At 35.6% G+C, this 11451-nt stretch overlaps 1 protein-coding gene across 2 annotated transcripts in view; it reads left to right on the top strand.

Annotated features, from left to right (window-relative positions):
* Positions 1-11451, top strand: part of MGAT4A (alpha-1,3-mannosyl-glycoprotein 4-beta-N-acetylglucosaminyltransferase A) — a 122171-nt gene that overhangs the window by 54522 nt on the left and 56198 nt on the right. For both annotated transcript variants that reach the window (XM_080814884.1, XM_080814885.1), the window contains one exon: positions 1250-1390. In XM_080814884.1, coding sequence (XP_080671010.1) covers positions 1250-1390 — 141 coding nt within the window. The remainder of the gene's footprint in view (positions 1-1249; positions 1391-11451) is intronic.

The raw sequence follows: 11451 nt of genomic DNA, 5'->3' as shown, positions 1-11451 counted from the left end.
GTTAGAGCCTTGTTTTAACTTTTGAATTAGGCTATTAGTATTTTACTGTGTCTTTGAATATTCTTCGAAAACGCCATTTTCATTGGCCATATGTCAGTTAACCATATACCATAATGTATTAAATATTTTTCTAATATTAGGCAAATAGGATTTTCCTATATTGTTTTTTTCTCCCCAGTTTCTAACTCTGCAATGAACATCTTTGTGTATAAATTGGTCACATTTCTGGTAGCCCTTATGTTTTTTCGATACTCTATGATTTCCTTAAAAACAAGGATCTATGTTTTGATGGCTTGTTCATTTCTAAACACATGACACAGTGGCTGGGACAAAATAGATAATCACTAAATATTTGTTGCATGCATATTTGTTGCATGCATAAAAGTGAAATTCCTAAAAGGGAAATTATTGACTAGTAAAGCAGACATGTTCTAGGGTTTTTGATGCTCTTCTGAATAGCTGAAACATGTATCACATTATCACCAGTATTTAATACCATTATCAACTTATACTAAGTATAACAGTCATTTGCATTTCTTTTGTGAATTGTTGATTCTTGTCATATTTTTAATGGAGTTTCATATAGTTTTGAATGAAATCTTCGAGGCTTTAAATCCTTACTGCCAACTTCCGTATTTAAAAGGTTAAATTAAAATAGAGTTGGAACTGTAAAACAATATTGCCTACTAGATTGAGTTTTTATTTCATATTATGTTAAAGGGTTCATTAACTCCTCCAAGAAAAACAGAAGAACTACTTGAAAATTAGGATCTGTACAGGGCATTCTCAAATTGTGCTGTTTAAGTTATTGTACTTGTATTTTTTTGAAAGAAAAAAAAATCTTCCATGTGAAAATTCAGTAAAATAGAATAGCATAAGGAGAGTGAAAGTTATTGTGGTGAATGTGCTTATTACATTTTCATAAACGAGTAGCATGTTTCGAGTGTGTTCTGCAGGGCCTGAGTTCTGAACTGAACCTTTATAACAGCAAACGATGAAAGCATTCCATGATTAAGGCATTCTGCCTTCTCATGGTACTTTGGCTTCTTCAGTATCAACATTGGGACTCTGTGAGACTCTGGTTGCAGAAGTGTCTTTTCTCATTTTAAATGGAGATCTTATTCACCAAAGTATGAAATCAGGAAAGAAAATTCTGTAGTTCTAGTGCTCATAAATTTTTACTGCTCTATTTGTAAAATCAGTAACTTCTGTAAGTAAGGCGATCATTAATTATGCTTTTCTGTTTTAGATAATACCCTTAAGCTATTAAAGGAGTTAACAAGCAAAAAATCTCTTCAAGTGCCAAGTATTTATTATCATTTGCCTCATTTATTGCAAAATGAAAGAAGCCTTCAGCCTGCTCTGCAGATTGGTAACGGAAGAACAGGAGGTATGTTTATTTTGTTTCTTACTGTGGTTGTACTGCTGGTCTTAATTGGATCTTGGAGTGTAACATTGACCATTTAGAAGTCTGGCAGGTCAAAGAAGAAAAATTCCTTCTCTCTGCATAATAACTTGGGATTCATTTACATTGAAAGGAGTTAGATATTTTTCTCCATAGATCAGATTATATAGCTGAAAAGGGTCATGAGAAATCTGGTTTAAGCCCCATCTCCAGGCAGAAAAATGTTTAAACCTTTTTAATTTTTCTGTTTTAAAAATTTGAGATGACTTTTTTTCTTGTGTTTTCTTTCTACATTAATAGTTCTCACAGTCTCATCAAGAGACGTTTTTTTCTGTTTGCCCCTGCTTTTTCTTAAAGAGCTGGAAGGCATATAATCACTTTTGTTTAACCTTTCAGACAATAATAGAAATACTTTGGTTTGCTTTTTTTCTCATATAGTGAAAATATAGTTTATTGTTTATTTTTTTCCTCTTGTTAGAACTGCCAGAGGTTTAATTTTCCTTGTGGGCCCTACTTACTGTTATTTCATGATTTTTATTCCTCTATTTTGACTTTATTAATGTTTTCTTTGGAGGTTTTAAAATGTAGATAGCAAAATATTGTTTTGCTCCCCTAATAAGTCTTTTGTCTTTTGTTAAAACCATTACCCGGTAGATATTGGGGTTCATATTTGTGATAATGTTTCTGAAACACTGATTTAATCTGCTTTTGATTCAGTAGGATTCTTGGGTATTTACTTTTTTGTGTGTGTTGCATTTTCTCATATTATTTGATCTATTAGCATAAGCTTTTATATTTGTCTTTTTTTAGTTCTGCCATCTTTCTACTTTATGAATCATTTAAAATTGCACTCTGCCTTCCTAAGGAAGTGATAATTCTTAAAATATCATGTTCAGACTAACTCATTCTTCCATTTCCTTATTGATTAAATAAATATTTATCCAGCAGGTGCTGGATGTACAAAGACTAACAAGATGGGTGGTGTACTCTGAATTATTTTCTTTAGAACATTGATCATTAATTATTTCTGAAGTTGATATTATATCTCTCCATTTAATAATCACTATTTGGGTAGGGTGTCTCAGTCATTTAGTACATTTGCTGGTTTAGATGATGTCTTTAATAAGAATATCAAATCAAAAGAAAGTACAAGTATTTTTTTAAATTTTATTTTTTCAGTGTTCCAAGATTCATTGTTTATGCACCACACCCAGTGCTCCATGCAATATGTGCCCTCCTTAGTACCTACCCACCACCAGGCTCACCTTACCTCCCACCCCTCTCCCCTCCAAAACCCTCAGTTTGTTTCTCAGAGTCCACAGTCTCTCATGCTTCATCTCCCCCTCTGACTTCCCCCAACTCACTTCTCCTTTCCACATCCCAATGTTCTCCGTGTTATTCCTTATGTTCCACAAGTAAGTGAAACCATATGATAACTGGCTCTCTCTGCTTGACTTGTTTCACTCAGCATAATCTCCTCCAGTCCCGTCCATGTTGACACAAAAGTTGGGTATTCATTCTTTCTGATGGAGGCATAATACTCCATTATCTATATGGACCATATCTTCTTTATCCATTCTGAAAGTACAAGTATTTTTAAAGTCATTTAAAAGTTCGCAACATCTTGGGGCACCTGGGTGGCTCAGTGGGTTAAGCCTCTGCCTTAGGCTCAGGTCATGATCCCAGAGTCTTGGGATCAAGCCCCAGATCTAGCTCTCTGCTCAGCAGGGAGCCTGCTTCCCCCACCCCCTTATGCCTGCCTCTCTGCCTACTTGTGATTTCTGTCAAATAAATAAATAAAATCTTTAAAAAAAAAAAAAGTTCGCAACATCTAATAGGTTCTCCTATGGTAGCTCCTTGTTATTTTGTGAATGTGACATTCTCTTACCCTTTTGAAGATACTTACTTTCCATCCCATTCGTTTATGACTTTATCATAAATATAATGAAATCTTGGTCAGCCAGATTTCTGCTAGTTAGCATTGTTACCAAGCTGGCACTACTTTTGAGAGGTAGAAAAAGCAGACAACTTGAAAAAAAAAATAAAAGAAAACCCTCAGATTTACATTAAAATCACCTTCTTAAATCCATAAGCAGTGGTTCTTAACATTTTTAGAGTCAAAGAACCCTTTGGCTATCCTAGGAAAACTATACACTTTCTATTTAGAAAAATGCACATAGAAAAATAATTCTGTATATATATATATGCTGGGATTTTGTGCAGCTCCAAAATCTTTTTAGGGACTTTATATTAAGAACTTTTCTTTTTCAAAATTTTTACGTATTTATTTGAGAGCGAGAACATGAGCAAAGGGGACGCAGAGGGAAAAGCAGACTTCTCACTGAACAGGGAGCCCCATGCAGGGCTCACTCAGTCCTGGTACCCCGAGATCATGAACTGAGCCAAAGGCAGACACTTAACCAGCTGAGCACCCAGGTGCCTCTTCTGTTTTTTAGATCAAAGAAAACTGCTTCTTGCTAAAAATTGTTATAAAGTGGTCAGGCTGACTAAATAAGGAACAGCACTCAGACCAGTTAAGTCTTCCTAAGACTAAAGAGGAAGAATGTTCCAGGTAACTGCTGTCTAAAGAGGGCTTGAATTCCTTGTGAAGAACAAAAACCTGCCAGCCACCCCCCCGAACCCACACCCTTTCTAGATCCTTCCATGAAATTGCAGGCTGCAATAAATACATACGGCAACTACAGATGGGTAAAGGGCGTATTGTACAGCTAGGGTTACAAAATATTTAAGGAAACCCACATTGTGAATGACTTAATACTCAAGGAAATTGGATTTGCAGAGCAAGCACAATGTAATTTAGAAATTATTTTAGAAAATTTAGAAAATCAACTTAGAAAATATTTTAGAGGGATGAGAGGCCAGTTTATAAAGGATTAGTTGGTTATCTCTGGTTCTAATTTCATCGATTTATATTTAAAATTACCATATAGATGGACTAATAAGCAGTAGATACAGCTGAAGATCAGATTAGCAGTCTGAACGATTGAGCTATGTAGTTCTTCTAGAACACTGCATCAAGGGCACAAAGAATTGGGGTAGATGGGGTGCCTGGGTGGCTCAGTCGATTAAGTGGCTGCCTTCAGCTCAGGTCATGATCCCAGGTTTCTGGGATCGAGCCCCACGTCAGGCTCCTTGCTCTTTGGGGAGCCTGCTTCTCTTTCTCTTCCTGCCTGCCTGCCGCTACCCCTGCTTGTGCTCTCTCTCCAGTCTAGCCACTCAGCCCCATCTCCAGTACCCTAATTCAGAGCACCTAACTTCTAACCGATCTCCCCAAAACACTTTTACTCTGAATACTTTTATATCTGTTTGCCACAAAATTTGGTAATCTTTTTAAAATTAAAAATTGGATAATGTCACTCCCCTACTTACAACTTTACAGTGACTTTCTCTAATAGTCAGTTAAAACTAAATTTAAGGTTACATTTGATCCGACCCCTAATTAATTCTCTGAATCTAGGCTCATTCTGCTTTAGATACATTCTGTTCTATTTCTTGACTGTGTTAAGATCATTGTTTCTTTGGGGCCTTGCTGTTTCATCTTCTGGAATGTTCTTCGTCTGCTCTTTCTTATAATTAGTTATCAGTTCAGGTGATATAAGAGAGGCCTTCCATAACATTGGTGTCTATAGAGGTATCTGTCCCTTTCCCTGTTCCCCACCTACTCTTTTTAATATTGCCACATTTTAATTTGTTAGAACCTGTCACCTGCTAAGATTATATTATTTTTTTCCCTCTGCTAGAATATTGATTCCATTAGGTGAGGGACCTTACCTACATTGTTCACTATTATCCTTATCACCTAGAATAATACCTTGGGTTCAATAGGTGTTCAGTAAATATTTGTTTGGAATAAATATGGGAAATTTCTTTTTAAAATAGTTTTATTTAATTAATTTTAAAATTGAAGTATAACTAACATGCAGTGTTATATTAGTTTCAGGTGTACAATATGATTCAACAATTCTATACTTAGTGCTTGTTATAAGTATATTCTTAATCCCTTTATCTGTTTACCCGTCCCCCCACCCACCTCCCATCTGGCAAACACCAGCTTATTTGCTGTATTTCAGAGTCCATTTTTTTGGTGTCTTTTTGTTACTTGTTTTGTTTCTTAAATTCCACATATCAGTGAAATCGTATAGTATTTATCTTTCTCTGACTTACTTCACTTTCCATTATAGCCTTTAGGTACATCCATATTGTTGCAATGGCAAGATCTCATTCTTTTTTATGACTGAGTAGTATTCCATTGTGTGTATGTACCACATCTTGATCCATTCATTTATGGATAGAAACTTAGGTTGCTTCCATATCTTGGATATTGTAAAAATGCTGCAGTAAGCATAAAGGTGAATATATCTTTTTGAATTCATGTTTTCCTTTTCTTTGAGTAAATACCCAGTGGTGGAATTAATGGATAGTTCTATTTTTAATTTTTTGAGGAACCTCGGTTCTGTTTTCCACAGTGGCTGCACCGGCTTGCATTTCCACTAACTGTGCATGAAGGTCCCTTTTTCTCTACATCCTTGACAACACTTGTAATTTTTTGTTCTTTTGAATTTAGCCATCTTGACAAGTATGAAGTCATACCTCATTGTGGTTTTGATTTGCATTCCCCTGATGACCTTGCACATCTTTTTATGTCTGTTGGGCATCTGTATGCTTTCTTTGGAAAAATATCTGCTTGTGTCTTCTGCCCATTTTTAAATTAGAGTACTTGTGGGTTTTTTGGTATTGAGTTGATATGAGCCACTTATTGGATATATCATTTGCAAAAATATCTTCTCCCATTCACTGGGTTATCTTTTTATTTTGTTGATTGTTTCCTTTGCTGTGCAAAAGTTTTTTATTTTTGGTATAGTCCCAGTAGTTTATTTTTGCCTTTGTTTCCCTTGTGTGAGGAGACGGCCCAAAAAAATGTTGGTAAGGCTTGGACATTGGTTCAAGAGATTACTGCCTATCTTTTCTTTTAGGGGTTTTTGTGGTTCCATGACTCATACTTATATCTTTAATCCATTTCAAGTTTATTTTTGTGTATGGTGTAAAAAAGTGGTACAGTTTTCCCAATACCATTTATTGAAGAAATGTATTTTTTTTCCCATTGTATATTCTTGCCCCCTTTGTCATAGATTAATTGACCATATAAGTATAGGTGTATTTCTGGGTTTTCTGTTCTGTTTCATTGATCTGTTTTTATGCCAGTACCTCCCATACTGTTTTGATTAGTACAGCTTTGTAGTATATTTTGAAATCTGGGATTATGATACCTCCACCTTAGCTCTTTCTCAAAATTGTTTTGCCTACTTAGGATCTTTTGTGATTCCATACAGATTTTAAATTCTTTGTCTTAGTTCTGTGAAAAATGCTGTTGTTATTTTGATACAGATTGCATTGAATCTGTAGCTTGCTTTGGGTAGTACGGACACTTTAGCAATATGGATTCTTCGAAGCCATGAGCATGGAGTACCTTTCCATTTGTTTGTGTCATCTTTGTTTGTTTCATCAGTGTTTTTTAGTTTTTGGAGTACGGATCTTTCATCTCCTTAGTTAAATTTATTACTGGGTATCTTGTTCTTTTTGGTGCAGTTGTAAATGAGATTATTGTTTAATTTCTCTTTCTGCTATCTCATTATTAGTGAATAGAAATGCAACTGATTTCTGTGTATTTTGTATCCTGTGACTTTATTGAATTCATTTATCAGTCCTAGCAGTTTTTGGTGGAGTCTTTAGGGTTTTCTATATATAGTATCATATCATCTGCAAATAGTGAAAGTTCTACTTCTTCCTTACCAATCTGGATGCTTTTTATATCTTATTCTTGTCTGATTGCTGTGGCTAGGACTTTGATTCCTGGGTTGAATAACAGTGGTGAGAGTGGACATCCTTGTCTTGTTCCTGATCGTAGAGGAATAGCTCTCAGTTCTTCACCATGGGTGTGATGCTAGCTGTTAATTTTTTATATGTGGTCTTTATTATGTTGTGGTATGTTCCCGCTAAATCCACTTTGTTGAGAGTTTTTATCAGGACAGATACTGGATTTTGTCAAATGCTTTTTCATTTATTGAGGTGATCTTATGGTTTTGTCTTTTCTCTTATTAACGTGACGTATGATGTTGATTTATTTGTGAATATTGAGCCAACCTCTCTTCCTTGGAATAAATCCCACTTGATTATGGTGAATTATTTTTGTCATATTGTTGGATTCAGTTGGCTAATAATTAGTTGAGGATTTTTGCATCTCTGTTCATGAAAGATATTGGCCTGTAGTTTTCCTTTTACTTAGTGCCTTCCTCTGGTTTAGGTATCAGGGTAGTGCTGGAACTCATAGAATAAATTTTGAAGCTTCCTCTTTTTTTTTTTTTTTTTTCCTAATAATTTGAGAAGAATAGGTATTAACTCTTTAAATGTTTGGTAGAATTTACCTATAAAGCCATCTGGCCCTGGACTTATATTTTTTGGGAGTTGTGTTGTTTTTTGTTTTTTAATTACTGATTGAATTTTGTTGCTAGTAATTGATCTGTTCAAATTTTCTGTTTTTTCCTAATTCAGTTTTAGAAGACTGTATGTTTCTAGAAATTTATCCATTTCTTTCATATTGTCCAATTTGTTGGCATATAACTTTTCATAATCTCTTATGAAAGTTTAAATGCTTTTGTATTTCTGAGGGGTTGATGTTATTTCTCCTGCTTCATTTCTGATTTTATTTATTTGAGTCTCTCTTTTTTTTCTTGATCTTTTCAAAGAACCAGCTCCTGGTTTCATTGATCTGTTTTATTGTTAAGTCTCTGTTTCATTTATTTCTGCTGTAATCTTTATTATTGCCTTCTTTCTGTGGGCATTGGGCTTTGTTTATTCTTTTTCTAGCTCCTTTAAACATTAGGTTGTTTACTTGAGATTTTTCATGTTGAGATAAGCCTGTGTTGCTATAAACTTTTCCGTTAGAATAGCTTTTGTTGCCTCCTGAAGATTTTGGGCTGTTATGTTTTCATTTTCATGTTCTCTGTGTATTTTTTTAATTTCCTCTTTGATTTCTTGGTTGACCCATTCATTGTTTAGTAGTTTTATTATTTATCCTCAAGTATTTGTGTTCTTTCCAGATTTTTTCTTTTGATTTCTAGTTCTATACTACTGTGGTTTAAAAAGATGGAATGCCATGTTTTCAATCTTTTCCGATTTATTGGGACTTACATTGTGGTCTAACGTTTATTTGATCTGTCCCGGAGACTGTCCCAAATCCCTTTGAAAGGAATGTGTAAACTGCTGGTTTTGGATTGAATGTTCTGAATATATCTAATTTATTGTTCAAAGCCATTCTTCCCTTGTTGATTTTTCTGTCTTGATGATCTGTCCATTACTGTAAGTGGGTATCTCCTAATATTATTGTAGTACTGTTAATTTCTTCCTTTCTGTCTGTTATAGTAGTTTCATATATGCAGGTGTTCCCATGTTGGGTGCATAAATATATACAATTGTTACATCCTTTTGTCAGGTAGTTCTCTTTATCATTATGTAGTGTCCTTTGTCTTTTTTTAGTCTTTATTGCATAGTCTGTTTTGTCAGATAGAAATTTTGCTTCCCCAGTTTTGTTTTTACCTTCAGTTTGCACGGTAAATGTTTTTCCATCTCTTTGTTGTCAGTCTGCATGTATCTTTCAGTCTGAAATGCAGTCTCTTATAGACAGCATATATATGGGTCTTGCTTTTTTATCCATTCAGTCACCTTCTTGTCTTACTGTTTTTTGATTGCAGTGTGTAGTCCATTTACATTTAAAGTGATTATTGATAAGTATATAGGTAATGCCATTTTGTTCTTGTTGTAGGGTTGTTTTTGCAGTTCTTCTCTTGCTCTTTCCTCTGTGGTTTGGTGGATTTTGTTTGTGTTATGCTTGGATACTTTTCTCTTTCTTTTCTTGTGTATCTATTAGAGGTGTTTTTTTTTTTTATTTGTTACCATTATGTTCATATAGAACATCCTATGTAGTCTAAATTCATATACAACATCCTGTGTAGTCTATGTAGACCTATAAATTGGTGGTCACTTAAGTTTTGAACCCATTCTAAAAGCACTGAATTTTTTCTATGTGCCCCTCCCGCTTCCCTGCCAGTTTATGTATATGATGTCATACTTACATACTTCTGTGAATCTCCTGACTGATTTTTATAGTTATAATTTATTTTACTGCCTTTGTGCTTTAACCTCTATACTGGTGTTATAAGTGATTAGTCTACTTTTATTATATGTTTGCACGATCTATTTTTATTATATGTTTGCATTTTATTTTATTATATCTGTGAAATTTTTTCCTTCCATAATTTTCTTACACTAAATTATTGCCTGTTCTTTCTACTCTTCTTTAAAGAATTCCCGTTAATATTTTTTTGTTTTGTTTTGTTTTGTTTGGTAAGCCTAGTTTAGTGGTGATGAACTCCTTTAACTTTTGTTTGTCTGGGAAGGTCATTATCTCTCCTTATATTCTGAATGATTGCCTCGCTGTATAGAGTTTTCTTGGTTGCATGTTTTATCCTCTTAGGGCTTTGAATTTATCTTGCCACTCCATTCTAGCCTACAAAGTTTCTGTTTGAAAATCAACTGTTAGGCTTATGTGGTTTCCCTTGTGTATAACTGTTTTCTTTTCTCTTGCTGTTCTTAAAATTTTCTCTTTATCACTTGTTTTTGTCATTTTAACTATTATGTGTGTTGGTGTGGACCTCCTTGGGTAAATTTTGTGGGGGGCTCACCGTGCTTCCTGGGTCTGGATATCTGTTCCCTCCCTGGAGCAGGGAAATTTTCAGCAGTAATTTCTTCAAGTAAGTTTTCTGTTGCTTTCTGTCTTTTGAGATCCCTAAAAAGTGAACATTACTGTGCTTGATGGTATTGTTGAGTTCCCTGACCCTATTTTCATTTTTTATTATTCTTTTTACTTTTTGCTGTTCAGCTTTGTTGCTTTCCATTACTCTGTCTTCCACATCACTGCTTAGTTGTTCTGCCTCCTCTCTTCTGCTGTCAATTTGTTCTAGTGTATTTTGAATTTCAGTTACTGAATTTTCCATCTCTGACTGGTTCTTTTTTATATTTTCTATCTCTTTGTTGAAGGTCTTACTGAGATCCTCCACTTTTTTCTCAAGGCCAGTGAGTATCTTTATGACCATTATTTTGAATCCCTTATCAGGCATATTGCTTATATCTCCATTTCATTTAGCTCTCTTGCTGTGATTTTTGTCCTGTTCTTTCATTTTTGCTGTAATACTCTGTCTCTTCATTTTGTTTAACTCTGTGCTCATTTCTTTGTATTGGGGAAATCAGCTCCATCTCCTGATCTTGAAAGTAGTGGCCTTATGAAGAGGTTTTGTGGTGTGTTGTAGCACAGTGTTCTCTGTTCACTGGAACCAGGCACTTCAGGGGTGTCTCCTGTGTGGCTATGTGGGTCCTACTGTGTGACTGAATTGCATTTACCTTTAGTCTAGTTGGCTGCAAGGGCCCATTTTTAGCTATTTGGGGTACATTGGTCAGGGTTTGGTCCCTGTGCTTTTAGGGGGCTTGTAGTAGGTCAGCAGTCAGATTGGATGCCTGCCCTTAGTCCGTGTGCTCTGGGACTGCAGGCACACTGAGCTGCGGGGCACTATGTCTGCACTGCCAGTTATAAGGTTTGGCTGCTGGGACTGTGGCTACACTGGTTTGTATGGTTATATTCCCTTCTCCCCAGGACAGGAGTCACTTTGGAGTGGCACTGGTACCTGCTGGGGTTGCTTGCATGGTGTTTGGGGAAGATGTGGCTTTGGAGGCATGCCTGCTGAGTGGGTCAGGTTGGATGTGGTACCTCCAAAAGGGAAGGCAGAGGTGGGACACTTGGTGTGAACAATATGTGTAGAGAATGTTTGTGGTGGTTCCCACAAGTATCTGGCTATAAAGGTGGGCGGGAGGGGCTAGGGTAAAAGAATGGCACTTGCTAGAACTTTTGTTCTTGAAGTCTCCTAAAGATTCCTGCACCTCTAGCACAAAATGTGAGCTACCCCAGGCACTTTCCA

The sequence above is a fragment of the Martes martes genome, assembly GCF_963455335.1.
Source record: "Martes martes genome assembly, chromosome: 9".
In the NCBI taxonomy this organism is placed as follows: domain Eukaryota; kingdom Metazoa; phylum Chordata; class Mammalia; order Carnivora; family Mustelidae; genus Martes; species Martes martes.
Note: the sequence above shows the minus strand (reverse complement) of the source record. Positions and strands in the feature narration are given on the sequence as shown.